The sequence below is a fragment of the Aythya marila genome (assembly GCF_965140915.1).
Source record: "Aythya marila genome assembly, chromosome: 5".
Classification (NCBI taxonomy): domain Eukaryota; kingdom Metazoa; phylum Chordata; class Aves; order Anseriformes; family Anatidae; genus Aythya; species Aythya marila.
In genome coordinates this window covers 19,697,610-19,717,108 of record NC_139046.1, presented here as the reverse complement: position 1 = coordinate 19,717,108, position 19,499 = coordinate 19,697,610, and the positions used below count along the sequence as shown (strand labels likewise).

General features: G+C 51.0%; 1 protein-coding gene across 10 annotated transcripts in view; it reads left to right on the top strand.

Annotated features, from left to right (window-relative positions):
- DAGLA (diacylglycerol lipase alpha) overlaps positions 1–19,499 on the top strand; it is a 73,176-nt gene that overhangs the window by 15,300 nt on the left and 38,377 nt on the right. For all 10 annotated transcript variants that reach the window (XR_014317555.1, XR_014317556.1, XR_014317557.1 and 7 more), the window contains exons 3-6: positions 13,302–13,440; positions 13,987–14,198; positions 16,596–16,697; positions 17,305–17,443. Coding sequence is in view for 1 of the 10 variants with exons in the window: in XM_082760986.1 (XP_082617112.1) it covers positions 13,346–13,440; positions 13,987–14,198; positions 16,596–16,697; positions 17,305–17,443 (548 nt within the window). In the remaining 9 variants the exon portion in view is untranslated. The remainder of the gene's footprint in view (positions 1–13,301; positions 13,441–13,986; positions 14,199–16,595; positions 16,698–17,304; positions 17,444–19,499) is intronic.

Here is a 19,499-nt window from a genome sequence, read left to right as displayed (position 1 = left end):
GGGAGGGCTGTGCAGGGGCAGAGAGGTACAGGCGGCCAAGACCAAGGCAGTGACAGTTTAGCAAACGAGCATGGAAACTTGGGCATGTCAGGAGCAGAGGGAGGCGCCCTGGCCGAAGGCAGGAGCACGTGGCTGTGCTGCCTGGAGCGTGGAGCTTCACATTTGGAGAGCAGAGGACGGGATGGGAATTAGCTGTTCCAGCTCCAGGGTCTGTGGTGATGAACAGAATTAATTGTCAAATGAAGTGATTGTGTTCTGCTGTTCCCAAATCATTTGGCTTCTTCTGGTGTATTAGAAACAGCAATAAATAGAGGCTTTTTTTTTTTTTTGTAACCTGCAGATAAAAGTGGCAGAAGTCTACATAAGCTCTGCAACGGAGCCGTACAGTACAGTAAGAGTGCTCACAGGACCCACAGCTGGAAAAGTAGAGGCTGATCCAGCTTGAATGGGTGAGCTTCTAAAATCGAGTTGCCTACCTAACCAAGGAGCTAGGAAGCGCTTCTTCCGCTCACATGGCAGGGCAGTGGGGTCCAGCCCCGGTGCTGTGCCAGACTTTTAGCTAAAGGGCTTTTAGTTCTGGGTTTCCAGGTTACATATTTCTGTCTTAAATATGCCTTTGATGTGGCTTAAATACGAGGCAAGATCAGAGAAACCTGGGCTCCGTTCACCCTTGCTTGCGTACCAAACTGAAAATAGGCTTACCGCCAGCTATCACACGCATCCAGGGCTGAGGTTCTGGAAGAGCACGGCTGCATTCAGCCCCAGCTTCAGTTTTATCTTCCCACATTGCTAGGAAAGCCAGGAGTTTTCAGGAGGAAGAGGAAGCTGTCGGTCTGCTGTCCCAGCAACTGGCGGCATACGAAGGTGCAGGACCCACGCTGTCCCTCGAGCCTCTTCTAGCAGCGCTGCGTGCGTGTGACTGGGACAGCACCACCAGAAAGGCTGGAGGAAAAGTGAGCCAACTTACAGGGAGCTACCTGTCTGACTTCCCCTGGGTCTGAATTTGGGACTTAATTTCCTAAAGCAGGAGAGGGCTGGAGCTGCGTGCAGCGAGCGGTCAAGGAGCTCACTTCGTGAGGTGTGCTGTGCTCCTTGGTGACTGCCTTTAGGTCCTAATGGCAAAGTGTTTGGGGTCGGAGAGCAGCTGCTGGCAGCTGGAAGGAGGAGCCCGGCTCCTGTGGGGATCCTCCAGAGCAACAAAGCCCTGGAGAAATCGATGGAGAGCTGCAGAGCGGTGTCATCGAGGGGAGCCACGGAAAATGCGGAGACTGAAAAAGGAAAGGGAGGAAGAGAATGACAGCATAATGGGGGAGTGGGTTGCCAGAGGCGAGAGATGCATCAAATCTGCAGGATGGGGCGAGGAGACAAGGGCGGCTTTCAGAAAGTGGTGCAGGAGTGGGGCTGCTCCAGGCGGCGAGGTGCCGCTGCTGCCGTCCCCACGCCGTGACTGGGGCTTGGGCTCCTGGAGGGCGTTATTTATGGCAGCAGCCACTCGGGCAGGGAAAGTTTGCTCAAGCTGTCATTTGTGTGAGCCAGCGAGCTGGAGTCTGGCTTTCCCTCCCTCCCTCCCTCCTGCTCTTGCTTTCTTTGGATTTTCACTGTAATTAGCACGCTTTACATGAGCTGGGTCAGGGCTGGCAGCTTTCTTTAGAAGGCTGCGTTCTCCAGGCAGGAATAAGGAAACATTTTTTTCTTCTGGGAGTACTTAGCTCAATCCTTTGTTTTATTCCAAGGGCTGTTCTCGTGCACTGAGGTGGAAGCCATGAGAAGGGAGGGGCAGAACCACGGATTTCTTCTGAAGTTGCAGCGACAAACGCCCGTGTCTGAGAATCCAGTCCGGCTTTCGAGGTTCCCTGTGAGCTTAGGTGCAGCGGGGAAGGCTTTGAGCGATTCTCACCTGCGTGATTTGGGCTGCTTTAGGGTGAGAAGAGCACGTTACTCGATATAAAGCCATTCTGCTGTCACCTGCCTCCAAAGTGCCTTTCCTTTAGTGTCTGAAAGGCTTCTGAGACCGCAGGCGACAGACGGGGAGCAGCAGAGGGTCAGCGTTTGGATACAGGCGCTGAACGGCCGAGGGCAGCGCTCTGCTGTCCCGTTGAGAGGTCTCTTACAGCGCGTGTACCGAGCGGTATGGCGGGCGTTGCCCCAGGCAAGGAAACTTCCCAGCTGCAATTCGCAGCTCTGCTATAGGATTTTTAGCAAATACGATGCGGTGGCTGTGCCGTGCGGGATGGACGGTGAAGGCGGTCGCTGCTGGGCTGACGCTTGTGTCGGGAAAAGCGCCTGCCCGTGCACGTGCTCGTGTGTCCGGAGCTGCACAGGTAGGTCCTTCACCACATCGAGCGCCTCGGGTGTTTGATCTCTGCTCCCTTAATGCCCTGGGGTAAACTGAAATGCAACTGGATATGCTTTGTGATGTGGGTACGTGGCCTGGATTCCTGCTGAGGGAAGCCCTCCTATGGAAAGCAGCGGTCCTTGGGATGTTAGATTATTAAATTTCCCAAGATCTTGTTGGAAAAATGGATTAGGGTGTTTGGGTTTTGATGCTACTTCTGTGAAGCCAGAGTTTTTTGCGTCTGCCTCCATAAATAATGCCCTGCAGGAGTCCAAAAAACTGAGGAGGGGGAATGGTGGCAGTAGGAGAGTTTGGTTTCCTAAACAGGATACTGTGAATATTGATTTAGGTTCTGTTTTATTAAATTTCCTTGGAAGAATGGGATGTGCTGCAAGCAGAAATATCAGTTAATGTTAAATTAATTTTCAGTGAAGGCTCTAAGGAATCCCAAGTTGCGGCAAGAAAAAGAGGAGCTCCTACTTGAAAATGTATGATGCTGCTGCTCTGGGTGGGAGTGAGCTATTGGAAAGTGGGAACCCAGGCTTCATGGTTTTTGGGGGGGACTCATGAAAACAAGGTCATGAGGTGGGTTAGCAAGTGTGCACAGGGTGGCTCGTGGGAGCAGAGGTGTAATGGGAGAAGGGTTAGGAAAGGGATTGCTTCTTACAACACGCAGCGCCTTGCCCTAGAGGTGGATGGCATGGAGAAATGGTGAGAGCTTAGTTGTTGGAGTCGTTTCCAACAATCAAGAGCTCTGAAGTTCAGGTCTTGTCCTGGGTGATTTAAGGACGGGACTGAATATGCACGCCTTTGGGTGATGCATCACCCAAAATGGAGGGAGCTGAACCCAGGTGAAGGCACATGGTGCTCAAGAAGACTTACAGATGCCACCTGTCAGTGCAAACGTAACACAGAGACTGGAGAAACAACACCAGGACCCGCTGTTTGAGCAGAAATGGAGCTGTCAGCCCAGGTCCTGCAATTAGGGACAATTGAGGGCAAAATCACTGAAACAAACAGGCAAACATGCAGCTCCAGGAGGTGAGCGTCAGCAGCAGCCAGGTAAGCCTTAGCCTGGCTGAAGTGAATTTCCAGCACAGATGAGCCTGACGGTTTCACATCATTAGCATCCCCGTTTAACAATTGCAAGTGGCTTTATGAAAAGGTGCTTTAGGATGCAGCCTTGCCGTGCAGCAGGCATTCTCAGCATTTTTGACTGGAGCACGGATGCACTTAGGAACGTCCTAATGGGATGGGAGGAAAGGAAAAATTGCAGTATAAGCTGTGGTGGGTCGTAAGGCAGCAGAAGCAGCGCTGTTTGAGGTCCCTGCTGAGCAGGGATGCAGTGAGGGGCCCTGCAGCTCTGTGCCCCTCGTGCTGCCGTTCCACTCCCCACAGTGCATGGTTTTATCTCCTCAGCACCTTCCTTCCTCTGTCAGGCGCTTCTTGATGCAAGCAGAGCCAGCGCTTCCTCCCTCCAGCGCCCCACCGTGAGGCTTGGGAGCCTGCTGCCACCTCTCCACAGCCAGGCACGAGCACTCCTGCGTGCTTTTTGGGGAGGGGAGCAGGGAAGGAGTGCCAAGGAGTGCTGTTGACCGCACCGTTTTCCAGAGTTTGGCACTGATCTTCTGTTCTCCCACTTCTTTCACTCTTCTCGTATTGGCAGCGGTGGTCCGTGTAGCTCCCCGTAGAATGACTGGTGGCTTTCCCTGTAATGTGACTCATCCTCTAGGGAATTCCCGAAGCAATGAGTCAAGTTATTGGGAAAACTGTTTGCCCACTAGTGTAAAGTAGGAAGCCGGGGAGCCTGGCTGTGGTATCGCAGAAAGGCAATTGTTTTTCAGCGTGGCTGGAGTTTCCCCTCTTCCTGCGGACAGGGCACTTGGAGGTTAGCCACTGCAGGGAACCATCGCCGACTTCATTTACTTTCACCCCGAGGTACGCTGCTCCTTATTCTTTTCTCCTGGTCGATCTGAGATCTTTTCTCCTGGCTGATCTGAGAAGCGTTGCAGGGTGGAGTAAAACTGACAGATTTGAATTTGCCAGGATTGTAGTGAAAAATAGCTTGCCTGAAGAAACAAGGGTGGCAGGTTGGCAGCGGTTGATTACATCCAAAATATTCCTTAAAGCACCACTTACCACGTTCTCTCCCTGGCTGACTTAACCCAGCCCTGGCTGGTTTTGCTAAGGGCGAATTAATAGTTGTGTGGTTTACAACTGTGAATTACCAAATTTTGAAGGCAGCCATGAGATGTTACAACAAGAAACGAAGAATTGCAATCCCCAGTGGATGGGTCCAGGAAAAATGAACTGCTGTACCTCGTATGCAAACATGGGCTGGCCAGTATTGTGCTGGCATTGCCTGCTGATGCCACTTGGGCTTGGGATGCCTGGCGTTTTGGCTTTGCCCACAGACTTGTGCTGGCTCGTCCCAGTGATACTTTCCAGCATCCTTTTCCTTCCCTGATCAAGCCAGGCTTTTCTTGTCACTGACTGCTGGCTATTAAACACTAGCAGGTTTTATTACCCTGTAGAACAGTAAGTTCTATTTGAAATACAAAATTAGTTTCACTTTTTAATACATTTTTTTTCCCCTAGCAACTTGGACATTATTTTTGCTCGAGCTTGGAATCGTCAGAAAGCTCAGATTGTGGGCTTTGCTAGCACAAAATGTAGGTGGCTGCAGATATGTCGGCATTGATACAACGACGGGGTGTTGTTTTTAACTAAATTAATGTCAGCAGACTTGGATTGTGCTCCTTTTTGTACTCCTAGGTTTCCAGTAAAGTGGCTCGTTTTAAGGTGAGGCTGTCTGTCGACTTCTGTTGTTTCTTGACCAGTTATTTGTGGAGACTTTTTAACGTTCTGTAGCCTGACAATCCTGAAGCTTGGAGCTATGCTGTGGTGAGACCTCCTGAGATAAAATCCCTGGTTGTCCTGGAGCTGTAGAGTGAGGCTGTTTTCACATCCGAGAACATCACTGAACATCACTCTTCCTGAATTTGGGCAGTCAGGTTTCTCATGGGGATCTCTGTTTTTATGCGCTAACTTGTTTGGCACTTGAAGACGCTTTTAAGAGGACTGTGCTTACCCCTGCCAAGTTGTCCCTTGCCTGCCCGTGGATAAATCCTGGCCTGTGGGGTATGCCAACTTGGGGGGAGGAGGGAGGGGAACTTTAGGTCCTGCCAGTTTTTCTCCTATTTACACACATCTCGCTAATTGCAGCAGAGAATGGCGGGCAGCCCCCTTGGCGAAGCCACCCCTGAAGTACACTTGCTGGGAGCATTTGCTGTGCTCAGGAGAGCTGTGCTGCGAGCACAGCCAGGAGAGCGGGCTCGGCTGGTGCCAGGGGCGCCGCGGGCATTGCAGCAGGTTCGTGGGAACATCTCGCCAGGGGGAGAGCGTCTTCACTTCCTTCTCAGTTCCGTGGATTCCTCATCCTGCTTTTAACCGCTGGCTGGAAAGCTGTGAAGGAGCGCTGCGAGTAGTAGTAGCAGCATTTTGGTATCGTTCAGCTCTGCTTAGGACTTTTCCATCTTCTCACAGTAAGGACAGTGAGAGTCGGTAGAATTCTTTCTTTTTCCAGAAGAAGGGCAGCACTGTGGGCAAGCACACGCCATGCAGATGTGTCGGTCGTTCCAGTGTCTGTATGTCTGTGTCTCAAGAAGAAAAATCATTCAGAAAACGTGTTCATCTTGGCATGCTGAAGGCAGTAGCAGCACGGCTAGCCAGCCCTTCCAAAGAAGCAAGGCACTGTCCCAGCCCGAGGGTGAGCGTGTCACCTGCTCTTCCCTCACACACTCTGTTTGTGTGAGGCTCCTTTGAAGGGAGGCAGATACGCTGCCAGTTCGCAACGTGTTTGTTGTTGTTGTTAAATGCTTGTTATCTCCCGTGTTGTTGTTAGATAGGAAGAAGTTACAGTCCCTGCAGTTGCAGAAAAATGCTTGGAAACTCGAACCCTTTGTCTGCAGAACCCTGAAATCCAACTGAAAGATGGTAATGGGAGCATCTCTTCTTGGAAATACACTTGTGAATTTTTAAATCTCAGTTAATAGCTCTGATCACCTGGGACTAGCAATATGATTGCTCAGGAGCGGGTGATATTTCTGTCTTGGACCCTTTGTGGTGTGCTCTGTATGGCATCATCCTACAGGAAAATAGCCATTTCAGAGTGTGTAGCAGATGTGACAACATCCTCTGCTTCAGTAGTAAGGTTTGGAGAGCTGATTTTTTTTCTCCTTGTTAGAGGAGAGGCACTGTTAAAACGAAGTAGAACAGCTCTCTGATAAGAGGCTTTTGAAATTCCCAGGTGTAAATTGCAAGGCTGTGAGGTTCAAGAAGGTAAAGGGGTGGGAGAAGTTGTTTGTCTGAAGATGGAGCAGGACTCACGAGAGCAATTTCTCCCCAAGGTGTCTGGGGTAAGAGACAAAGGGAATGGATGTAAGCAAGGAGCACGTGCAATTAGAATCATAGAATCATTAAGCGTGGAAAAGACCTTCAGGATCATCTAGTCCAGCTGTCCCACCTTGATGGGACGAATCACCTGAAGACACTTTGATGCTTCTGCCTGAGGACGGGGGCTTTGAAGAAGCATTAGGGACGAAGACGAAGAGCTGGGGACAGGCCAGCGTGTTGGGCTGCTCTGTTGCTACCAGCCTAGTCTGGCAGCCATCGCTACTGCATTTCCAAGGGCAGGATCATGCCCGCATTTGGGATTTAAACCAAAATTTGGGATTTAAAGCAGGACGTAATGGTAAGTGCTTGCCCCACGCGTGGGGTTTGAAGTTCAGGTTGTACTCAGTGTGTGCTCTGGGTGTCTGTGTCAGTGGGCACTGTCATGGCTCTGGGTCTGACCTAATTGCAGCAGTTCCCTGCTGGTGACAGCGTGGTGTGGGGGAGCCCTGCCTGAAGCGGGCCAGGCCACAGGAGACTTTTTGAACCTTTCCTGGCTCAGACCTGGTGACTTGACCTGGTGGCTCTGGCACTGCCTCACTTTATTTCCTTCTGCTTGGAAAATAGGAGGGTACGGAGGAGGATCTTCAAAGTAGGTGTGAGACCGGTACTCCAACAGCCGTGACTTTGCCTGCATTGTCTGCTCGTGCCGAGCAGCTTGTGACTTGATTGTAAATGTGGCTCCTAGACGTTACGTTAATACGTGTCATATTCTTCAAAATACAAATCTGTTCCCTTAAGCCTGCTCAGTTACGGCAGATCTGTCCTCACAGCCTTCTGGCAGCCACTCTTCCATCTCCCCCCAGGGAAGGAGCTTTCCCTGCAGTTCTTGAAGGCATTGCTTGCAATACGGACTCGCTGCTGCCTGCAAAAGGCAGCCCTGTGTTGGAAGAACTCGTCCTCCTCTGGTGCTGTGGGACTTGTCTTCCTGTTACAGTACGAGCCTCCGTTTCACCTTGTACACTCAGTAGGTATCCTTCCATGTTACTTTGAGGTATTCCCATCCAGGGGATGCTTTTTTTTTTTTTTTGAAGGTTTGGATGCTTTTCTTTCATCTGTCACCTGGCTCATTTCTTCCTTTTCTTTGCTAGTGGGTGGATTGTGCAGGGAAGTTGGACGCAGCTGACCTCGCTGTCCAGCTCCTGCCGCAGGCCATGTCCTGGATGGGGCCAGATGGGTTTGCAAGCGTGCAGACACCGGCAAGGAAACGCCTGACCAGCCCCGGGACATCTCAGTGGGGATGAAACCACATCCCCTGCGTCTCGCTGCAAGGAACAATTCCCAGATTGTGAGGGTCCGAGCTCAGAAACAGAAAGAGCTTCATTTAAGGCCTTTAAAAATAGCTGGCCAAGGATTGATAAAGTCGGGTCCAAGTTCTAATTGATGATTTCCGTCAAGTACAGTAAGTGCTTAAGAAAGGCATGCTGAGCAGGAACAGGGGGCTTCTGTAAGCCGCAGGGGTGGCGACCCGACGTGGGGCAGGCTGCCCGTGGTGGCTGTGGGGTGTGCTTGTGAGGAGGGGAAGGGGGGCTGTGTGCTTCAGGCAGGGCTGGAACCCTGCCTGCTCCCCAAGTGCTGTTACTGCAGGGGAAGGGTTCGGATTTTATGAAGCAGCACACACTTAAGGGTCGGGAGCTGTCTGGTTAATCATGCTGAATGGCATTTTTGGTCACCTGAATGTGACAAACGTGGTTATTTTCCAGTGCTGTTGCTTTCTGAGTTCACTTCAGTATATACAAAAAAAAAAATGCAGGCATCCACAAGAAATCCAGCGAGCTTCAATAGCTCTAATAAATAACTTAGGAAGGTGAAGGCATGCCGGCATGCTGACAAGGGGCAGAACGTGTTCCTGTTGCTGCAAGGAGACGCGGAAAGTTGCACAGCGCTGCGGGAAGTGCTCGTGAGTGCCATCCTGCGTGGTGGCAGGCAGAGGACGCATCTCTGGAACACGTCCCTCTGGAAATGAAGATGCTGCACCACCAGCTGCCTTGCCCAGGTACCCGGAGCCACCTCTGCTGAGACCGCACAGGCCAGTGGAAGGGCAGAGTGCACAAAGCTTGTTTCGTTGCACTTTTCCCGGTGGGTTTTCCTAAGCAGCTCTGTGAAAAACGGCAGTCCTGGGCCGTTCCCCCTGGAAGGAGCAGTGCCGGGGCGGCGAGGGGCCTTGTCCTGCGGTGACTGCTGCATGTCTGCAGAGCCACCCTTAGGGCTGGGATTGCTCCATCATCCTGCACGGTGTCTTGTCGCACACAGGTCACCGCCTCGTGCCTGGGGGGAGATGATGAGTGTGCCAGGCTAGCAGGGCGTCCCCCCGCGAGTGTCTCTGTGTGGACATCACCAGCGGTCCGTCAGAGCGAGAAGAAACTCGTGGCGCTGTGCGGGATTGGATTTTGGCATGCGGTTGGCCTCGCAGCTTCAGCTTGGCAGGAGTAGCGGGTCACGGTCTGAAACACAAGAGGCCGAGCGGGGACCTGGGGAGCATTTGGGGCAGCCGAGGAGGGGATGCTGAGCGAGCCCCCGGCCCGGCGGGTCTGGGGCTGGGGGACCCTCTGGAGGGGGCTCACGAGGAGTCGGCATGGGCTGCGTGGGTGCAGCTGAGCCTCGGGTGCCTGCGTGGTGCGGGGAGCCGGGAGGCGCTGATTCTACTGCGGGTGTTGGCGTGGCGTGGGTGGGCTCCTGCGGCACAGGGCGCGCGCAGCCCTTATCCTTGGGCTGGGGCTGGGCTCAGCTTGTGCTTGCCCGCCTTCTTCCCAGGCTAATGTCAGCCGTGATGGGATGTTGGATTAGACTAAATCTCCCAGGTTTAGCTGGAATGTTGTCTCGCTGTAGCATTTTTCTCCCTTGCTCTTTTCTCTAAGCCTTCCCCTGCAGCCGGCTAATTCTCCCCTTCCCCCACATCCTGTCATACCCCAGAGCGTGTCACAAGGAATTAGTGGCTGAAAAGGCCGGCAGAGGCTGCTCCTCTGGAACAGGCTCTCCTTTCTGCGGCGGGTGGCCCCCTCTGTGTGCCCCTTTTGTGTCCCATCCAGCTCCCCTCCCCCTGGTCATTCAGTGCGTGCCAGAGGAGATGCCGGTGGCCCAAGGCCTTCCCGGCCGGGCTCAGCACCCTCCTGATGCCTGGGTGCTTTTCCGAGCCGTGGCTGTGCCCGCGGCGCTCCCGGTGCCGCCGGCCTCGCTGCGGGAGGAGGAGGCTCGAGGTTGGCGCTGCTGGAGCCTTCCCTTCCCTCCCATCTCCCCGCACGCATCTGACAGCGTCGCCCGCTCTCGCTGCTCCCCATCCTTCCCACAATTCGCACACAATCTCCTCAGAATAGGGATGATGTCACTTCCTTCCAGAGGGTGCCGGGGGTGTGGAAGGGGGAGTCACGACCCCTGGCTCGGCTCTCGGCAGCCCCGCTGAAGAAACCAGGCTCGCGGGGAGAGGGAGTTGCCGGGAGGATGCTGCCCGGCTCCGTGGGCAGCAGGCAGGCAGCGCGCCGTCCTTCCCTCCGCCGCCCGGGCTCCTCAATGGCTGCAAGAAGAGTTTGCTGCTCCCTCCTTCGCTCGTGATGCCTGGCGCCGTGGACGTGCTCTTCTCCTGAAACGCCCTCACGGGAGAGAAGGATGAGCGGCAGCTGGACCGCGGGCCATGTAAGATTTCTGCTTCCATACATCTGCCTCTGATGCAAGGGGCAGGGCTCTGGACTCCTTGCACGCAAAGCTCGCTCCTGCATGTGCCTCCCCCGAATTTCACGTTGGGAGCTTGGGGCTTCTCGCACCACGGTTCAGATTTCAAGGTCCTGGGAATTCTTCCACTCTTTGGAGCAATTTTTGGGTCGGTGCAAGGGATTCTTGTTGTTGCAAACTAGGGTCAGTGGTCTCAGGGCTGTTTGCACTCTGACCTTCCACTTTTCCTCCCAGTTGCCCTGCTGGAACTCCCATCTTCATCTTCTGGAAATGTAACTCCTGGGATCTGCTACCCTGGCACGCAGCCAGAGTCTTCACAGTGACAGCATTATGGTGGTGCCTTTTTTTTTTTTTTTTTGTGGGCTTTACAGTCTCAGGCCTTCTATCATCTCCTTTCTTCCCAACCCAGGGACGAGGCCCTGGGCCTCACAGTTCAGGTTTGGCACGGGCAGTCTTTGAAAATTAATCGGGACTCTTTTTGCAGCGTGCTGGCTGCCTGCTAAGCATACAGCTAGGAGTGACAGCCCCACGGTGACCGGTCTCGTGTGTGACGGTGAGTGCCGGGCTGCTGCCCGAGGAATTCCCATCAGGTGCTTGCTGCTCTTGCTGATACCCTGCCCCGAGCTGGTGGGGCGGTGAAAGCAGGCGGAGAGCGCCTGCCTGCACTTGGAGGGGTCCAAGAGTTGTGGAAAGCTCCTTGGTGGGACACGGCCGTGAGCTGGGGATGACGGGAGCTGAGCTCGGCCAGAGGCAGAGCAAATGAGGATGTCGGAAAGTGCATCCACGTATACGGAGCGGGGCTAGCGGTACTGGAGGCACAGGGGCTGTCGTGCAGGCGGGTTATTCGCGGCGAGGCTGGAAGGAGTTGCCAGATGGCCAGAGGAGTGAGCAGTTTGAAGGTAGAGCTGCAATGTACCGAGTGCTCTGATTATTATGTGCTAAGGAAGTGTGAATCCAAATGGTGTTGTAATTGCACATTCGCTGTGTTTGTGGAATGGAGCGTTTCCTTCGCCCAAGTGAGTAACGTGCTGGAAGCGTCAGCCTGTTCGCTATGGAGTCTCCCGGAAAGTGCACAAGACTTGTGCGTGTTTTCGGTGCTTGGGGACTGAAGCAGGTAGGTGGGGCTGAGCCGGTGGCCCTGGGTGTCAGCACAGCAGGGAGGCTTCTGTTTTGGGGTGGTCTGCACCACAGGAAAGGGATGGGGTAACCGCGTGTGACTGAGTACGCCTTGGTAGGGCGGGGAGGTTTCTCTACCTGCAGCAGCTGGTGCTGTGATACAGTCTGGTCTGTCACAGAACCAGCACTCGTGTTACAGTGAAGAAGGTTCAAACTAGTTTAAATGTGACCATGAAACTTGTACCGTTGTGGTGTTGTTTTTTTTTTTTTTTTTTTTTTAAACTCGGAGCACTTAGAGACGTGCAAGTTAAGTTTTTTGTGTGGTGTGTGAGGTGCAGCAGATGATACTCCCCGTAAAATGCTGTTGGAAGTCCTGATTACATCACGAGTAACAAACGGGGACACTTTCCTTTTTGCCTAGCAGCAAAGTGCCAGATCGGTATGAAAAGCTGTTGTTGCTTCCAAGACACAGCTGTGGAGCAGCGTGGTGACCACAGGTCGTGGCTGGAGCGCCACGGCTGTGGCACGTGCAGGTGGAGGGTGGGCCGGGGCTGGGAGCCGTGCTGTGATTTGGGACTGAGATGCCTTGGGGGGACGCTCAGAGGGGAGGCCAACGCGTGTGGTGCCCTGGTCTGTGGTAGCACAGGAGGGTGCAGGTCGGGAGCGTGGTGGGGTTTGGAGTGAGTGAGGGAGGAAGCGACCATCGCTGCAGTTGGATCTCTGGTGGCTGTGGGCAGACCATGCAGAGGCGAGATCTCTGAAGTAGAAGGTGGACAAAACTGTACAGAAGGCACAGCTGCTGCTGAGGGTCCGAGTGTGTTGTACCAGAAATGCCAGAGGGGAGAGGGGGTGCTGTGGGGACAGACGGGACTGGTCTGACCCCGCAGGATTGGACTGGAGCAGGCTGGAGCGTGCACAGCAGAACTGAAGTGGTGTGGGAGAGCTCTGCTGGGAGGAGGTGTCTGGATAGCCCTGTGGAGTCTTGTGACTTATATCACTGCTGTTTCTTTTTTTAAAAAGGGTTTGTGGAGCTTTAGAAATAGGAGCACAAACAAAATGCGAGGAGGAACAGCCAGCCCCTCAATCTTCGACCTTCTTAATTGCTAGTCCCCGCCAGGGCCAACGTTGAACACAAAGGAGATGTGGAGCTGGCAGGGTGCTTTGTGCAACTTGTGGTTGAGAGAGAGATCTCCTAGGAGTTTGCTCCCTCGGCTGAGTGCTTTCTGTTGGGAGTCAGTCAATAGCTTTGTCAAATGCTACTGCTAACTGTTAATGGTGCTCTGGCTTGCTGAGCCAAGTGAGGGAGGGCACTGTTGGATGAGAGCAGAGGCTGCAGCAGGTACGTCTGTGGAAGAACACGGTAATAGGACCTTGTTCAGGGTTGAGGCCCCCGCATAACCTGTCCAAAGCACCTGGCTACTTACTGACACAGAGCTGCAACAGGATTCCTGGTAATCTTGTGAAGTGGAGCTGGGTGAGTGGTGATTTTGTCGGGTGAAGCAGGTGTTTAAGTCACCGAATCCTTCCCACCCTTCAAATTGTACCTTCTTCTCCTGTGTGCTCCTTCTCGAGCGTGCCATGCCCCCTGGTGCTGGAAGGAAGAAGCTCTGCCATCTTTGGTGTAAAAACAGGGTAGCTCTCAGGTGTGGTCCTTCTGCTGGTATGGGGCTGCGGGGCTCTGCTGTTGGGGGTGAAGAGGATCAGCAGTGTCTTTGATTCTGTTCTTTTCTAGGAGGTGAGTGTCGTGCCTGCTGAACTTTCTCAGACCCACTAGCCATGCCAGGGATTGTCGTGTTCCGCCGTCGCTGGTCTGTAGGCAGCGATGACCTCGTTTTGCCAGCAGTCTTCCTCTTCCTCCTGCATACCACCTGGTAAGTGAGAAAGGCAGGATGATGGCTTGAATAATTCCATGATCTATTTATTTATTTATTTTTTGCTGCTCCTGTTCCTTACAGCTGTAATTCTTCCTGCACTTATACAAGTGTCTAGAAGGCTTCTGTGGGGCATTTCTGATGGACACCAGCATATTTCCAGCTGTTGGTTGTTTGGAGGAGTGCTCTTCTAAGTTCCAGTTCCAAAGAAAAAGCCTGACCAGAGCTCCCTTTATCCTCCTGAGCTACCCAGTATTGTCCACTGGAGTTTGGGGCAATGTTTCTGGACAGGGGCACAGGAAAAGCAATTGGAGTAGCAGATCCCATGGGATAACGTGCCTTGACATAGATCATCAAATTGTTCTGATGTGGGGCTAGCATGGATGGCTTGTGGGGAGGGGATTTCCAGAACAAATTAATACTAGTTGTCGGCAGCCAAGTTAGGTGGGACACTGAGGATCCTCGGTAACTTTGAGGACAGCAGGTGTGGGATGTTGCATGTGGCTTTCTTTGGCTTCTTGTAACGAGCTGGTTTGTGACTGGCAGGTTTGTGATCCTCTCCGTGGTGCTCTTCGGGCTGGTGTACAACCCCAACGAGGCCTGCTCGCTTAACCTGGTGGACCACGGCAGAGGCTACCTGGGCATCTTGCTCAGCTGTATGATCGCAGAGGTGGCAATCATCTGGCTCAGCATGCGAGGCAGTATCCTGTACACAGAGCCCCGGGACTCCATGCAGTATGTGCTCTATGTCAGACTGGGTAAGAGGCAGCGGCCTGAGGCCTCCTAATGACTCAGCCTCCACACTGCCATCTGCTATCGCAGAAGACTTCTCTCCCCACACCCTGACAAACACACAGCTTCTGAAAGACATCCAGATGGCCACTTGTATGTGATATGCATCTGAATACATCACATATACTGCACCCTGTCATTGCTGTAAGACTCTCATGCAGTGCCCCAAATATCTTTCTAGCAAACCTTTAACTTGTCATCCTCATTGCGATGCAGGTACATCCTTTTCCTCTAAGAAAATATGCTCCCCTTCTGTCTTGCAACACAGATCTGCCACAGTGAGATGCATCTACACCTCTCTCCCACCTTTTTTTCCACAAGTTTTCCTATGATACAGACATATGCCTTTGTAAATCATGGCTGTTCTCACCCTGAGGCATGTGCATGTCCTTGCCTGTCATATATATACTTAAATCTGCATCCACCTACCTCGAGACGTACCTGACCTCTTGACTCACATGTGATGCATCTCTCCATCCAGCAACCTGCACTCTGATACTCTACCTCCAGGCACTTGGAGATAAATAGGTTTGCCACCTGCTCACTAGTTGCATTCTCTCTTAGGGTGCATATTTATCTTGTGTTCCTAAAAACATTTCCTGTTTTGCACACTCACTAAGAACTAGGCTGTAAAAGGGATTGTTCTTTAGTCTGTCATTCAGGGTTTCCATTTTAGTTTTTCTTCTCTCCTCTGGTGTTCCAGAATAGAATACTGCTATTCTCTTCTAGATACAGAAACTTGATTGGATTTTTTCTTCTGCTAGGTGACGATTCTAAGAGAATCTTTCGGAGAGGCAGGGTCAAGTCCATTCCAACAAAGCATTGCATGTTTTTGCATCGCATGTTTTTGCTGGATTGTTTTCATGCAAAATTTGCTAAAATATGGGTAACCTTGCTTGAAAGCTCTGTCTGGGAGACATTTCCGCCTTTGAGTGCTAAGTGCAAATCATTAACATGAAGAGCAAACAAATCTTTCTCTCCAGTTTCCCAGACACACTGCGGTCTCCCTAGGGAAGCACGTAGAGCCTGACAGCTTGAGTAACACTGTTAAAAACAGACTAAATGGGGCAAGGGAAGGAGAGAGAATCCAAAGCGCCATTTTCCTACCCAAGAATAATCCAGATTTCTTCCCTGTCTGTGTTAAACTAGATCCATGTTCAGATTCTGTTTTTACACTGTAACACGGGTCTTATGTATGTTTAGCTGGTGTTTTTTACTCTTAACGGTTTTGTCAGCTCTGATGATAGACGTAGGGCTGTGACCTTTTCATGGGCAAGGTCCGTGCGATTGTCCTGTTTCAGCATGTGATATTTAGTGCCTGCAAACCAAAGGATATAGCTCTGATGTGAGCCCACAACAGCCTTGTCTGTGCTGCTGCTGCTGCTCCTGCTCTGCAGCTGGCGCTCTCAGAGGGGAGGTCAGCTAAGGAGGGCAATGCCAAGTGCTGCTTCAGAACGTAGGTTGCGCTGATAAGGGGCTGGGTCCAGCTCTGGTTTCTGGCCCATTGCTCTCACAAGCTGTTTGCTACCTGGCTCTTTGAACCAGTCTTTCTGGGATGGTGAGAGTCTCTAGCAGACCACCTGCCGCCCGATACCATGCCCACGCGTAGATGAGGAGGGTGGATGGTCAGGCATCAGGCTGGAACGTGGGTTCAGTCTCAGCTCCACCAACAGCATGCTAGGTGTATCAAAGTAAGCTGCTTACCCTCTCAGTACCTGGCTCCCCGTCTATACTTTGGGGTGGTAATGCATTGAGAAAGTGAGGATGGGCACTTGGTTGCGTTCCCCAACTTCTTTGTTGAACCACTGTTAACCCCCAGGTTTTTCGCTCGCTGCCAGGGTATTGTGCGGAACTGAGGAGCCAGTAAATGCTTCCTTCAGGACTGCATCCTGGCAACTGTTGCTGTAAGGACTGCAAAGGACAGAGGTGATGGGAACATGTGCTCAGTGTAGTAAGCAGAATTAATCCTGGGTACACATCCCTATTTACTCTATTTCTTTGAATCAGGCCAGCTCTCTGAGGTGGTTGAGAATCACCTAGGTGGTGATTCTTATTACCTGGGAGTCTTTCCACTGCCATGGGTGGAAGGTTGATTCACACCTCTGCAGCCAGAGTACTTGCACATAGAGCTGTGTGGTCCCTGTGTCACTTAGGAGTAGTTACTGTTACGGAGGCATTACGTTTTTGGTTAGCTTTCTTGAATAACTCCTTCCAAAGCACTGGGGCCCAGTCCTGCCATCATTTAGCCTATGCCACTGCTCTAACGAACCTGTCTTTGAGATTCCTCTCCAGAAGATGAGGAGAGGCAGTCATTAATCCTTAGGGAGATGCTGCTACTATTCATTGTGTTCCTTTTGTTTCAGCTATCTTGGTGATTGAGTTTGTGTATGCTATTGTGGGCATCATTTGGCTAACGCAGTACTACACTTCCTGCAATGATATCACCGCAAAGAGTGTCACTTTGGGTATGTATTTGGAGTGTGGTTTGTGTGCAGTCCTGTGTATGCGCAGACATCCTCTTGCCTTGGAGAGCTAATTCATTCATGCATGTGGGGATTGACTGTTGGAAGTGGATTGTAGCTGTAAATGTGGTGCTTGTTTCCCTGAGACATTAGAGCTCAGAACAGTTGTTCTATTCATTTGTCTGTGCTGTCTGCACCGAGGCAAGAATTCACATTCCCATGGAAGGGTCTGGCTGGGGAGTCTGAAAGACCTGGTTCCTCTTCTGGTCAAAATGGCTTTACCATTTTTCTAGAATTTCTTTTCAATCCCTCAGCGGACTGGTTGGGGGCTGATGGTAATGTTACAGTCCACCTAGGTACTCAGTGAGTGTTTAATGGCCTGCTGCACGGGCAATCTCCTAAAACAGCTGGAAAACCTAGCTGTGGTCAGAAGCCTTTGCAGAGGATATTTACTCGTGCTGCAGCTGGCTGCAAAAGTATTTGGGTTAAATTCCTCTGTCTGCCCTGCAGCAATGGAGAGGTACGTGTGATGTCTGTGGAGAAGAGCAGAGAATGATGATGCTGCCAAGACTTAAGGGCAGAGCACCTGACTCCTCTTCTTTCTTTGTAGGAATGGTTGTGTGCAACTGGGTTGTCATCCTGAGCGTCTGCATCACGGTCCTGTGCGTCTTCGACCCGACAGGCCGGACCTTTGTCAAACTGCGTGCCACGAAGCGGAGACAGCGCAACTTGAGGACATACAACCTGCGGTAAAGCAGCATTTCTGGAAGGGTGCCCTGCTTTCTTTGCTTCTTGGCATTCTCCCTGCCTTGCTTCAGGGAGCGTTCAGCTTCAGGCGTTGCTTCCCTTTGGTGAGGGTGATTTTGGAGGAATGCAGCGCAGACTGTCAGGTGCTGTGTGTGGGCATCTGTATCTAAAGGAGGCAAAGCAATGAGGTATCTGGATGGATTATGCATTAGTCACTGGTTTTGTAAATACTTGCTAGCCCCTTGAACCACAGTGCTGATCATAACAGCTTGTTTGTCTGTCCTGTAACATTGTGTTTTGCCTAGTGACAGCAAGGCAGTGCTTAGATTTTGCTTAGGTAGAGGCATCTCCTTCCAAAGCCATTTCCTCCTTTATTTTTATCTGCAAAATAGGACCTTTTGGCCTGAGATTTCTTGTATTTGGTTTTGGCCAGGAAACAGTTTCTTTTGTGTTGGAAGCTAGATGTTTTAATTAAGAATTGATTGCATCTTTGAGCTACCCAGATGGGGATGTGAAAGCTTTTTTCACCAAGCAAGGCATTTTTCAGAAGCTTTTTCCAGTAGTGGGACAACACAAACAGGCTTTTGTTTTATTATGCAGTCTTGACATATGTAACTGTCAGCAAGGAATGTGGCTTTGTAGGACTGAGGGCATTATGTTTTGAATGTTAAAAATGAGACTTTTTAAAACAAAAATACTCTGCAAATTTTGTATTTCTCATTGGGAATGTATATTCAAGGAGTGTTTTGGATATGTGCTCATTCAGTGTCTTGAAATGGGATACTTCAGACTGTATTTTTCTGTAGGAAAAACGTACTTAGACTCTTCTAAGGGCCACACAACAAGCTTTTTTTGAAGGCAAGCTTTGTTTGAAGGAGCCTGGTTTTTACTGCAGAATATAAGATGCTCTTTCTTACCTTTCCAGTATGTTACTAACGCTGTCCTTGGATGTTCAGTTAGTGCCATGTAAGCCTAATGTGTGATTGCTGCATTATGATCAAGACATTCCCATGCAGGTCTGGATGAGAAGCTGGAAGACGCTATGAAGATACTGTGGATCTTGTACCCCACAAAAAATAAAAACTGTTGGGTTTAATCCATGTTTTTTCCCCAAGGGAAAACTGAGTGCCACAGGTTACGAAGTTCTTTTTGCTGGAGAACTTAAGGTAGCACAAAACAAAACACCAAAAATGATCTGCCCTCTGGAATTTTAAGATCCCAGACAACTGAGTGAAGGTATTTGTCCCTTGGGCCATGGCCAGGTTTTTCCCTCCAGGCCTGTAACATTTTCAGAGAGCTTGTGCTTGCTGTTTGCAGATTTCTACTGTAGAAAGGGGAGCGTTAACAGATGTTAACAAGCACAGTGCTCTGGGCTGCAATGTGAGAGGGAAACATAAAATATTACTACAGGTTTGCTGCTAAAGCAGTTGTTTCCAGAGTATATTTTGAAATTCTCCACTTAAAACAATCTTTCTGAGGAGTATGCTTTGAAGTTTTCAGCCTGTTTCTGGATTATGATTCTGCAAGATGCTGAGGACCAGCCATTCCTATCGAAGTCCCTCGGTCTGATAGAGCCTTCTGACATTACAGCAGTAATTTGACCTTTGCATTACCTTAATCTGAGCCATGTTTCCTTTGTCTTAACTCATAAAAGTACTTGGTTTGTTTGTCACAATTAGGAAACATGTGACTTTGTCTTCCTTTTTGTGGTACTCTGTAACTTACTGGACTCTGCTACACAGTGGTTTTCCTTTACTAGTGGCATCTTGATGTGTGGGGGCTTTTACAATCTTGCAGAGCTAACAAAATAAATCAAAACAAAACAAATGACGCAATTAATTGTGCTGAGACTTTTCTAAGAAACTTGCTCTGGGGCTCATAACAAACGTGTGGAAGTTCACTGTTAGGAAGAAAGAATTTGGGAAAAGTTGGAGTGAAAATAGCTCAGAGCACACTGGCTTTTCAGCCCCCGCGGTGGAGTTGTGAAGTTCTTTGCATTGCTGCCTGAGTTCTCTGGAGTTTTGTAGAGCAAACTGGCGTTGCCAGCTCTGTCTTAAG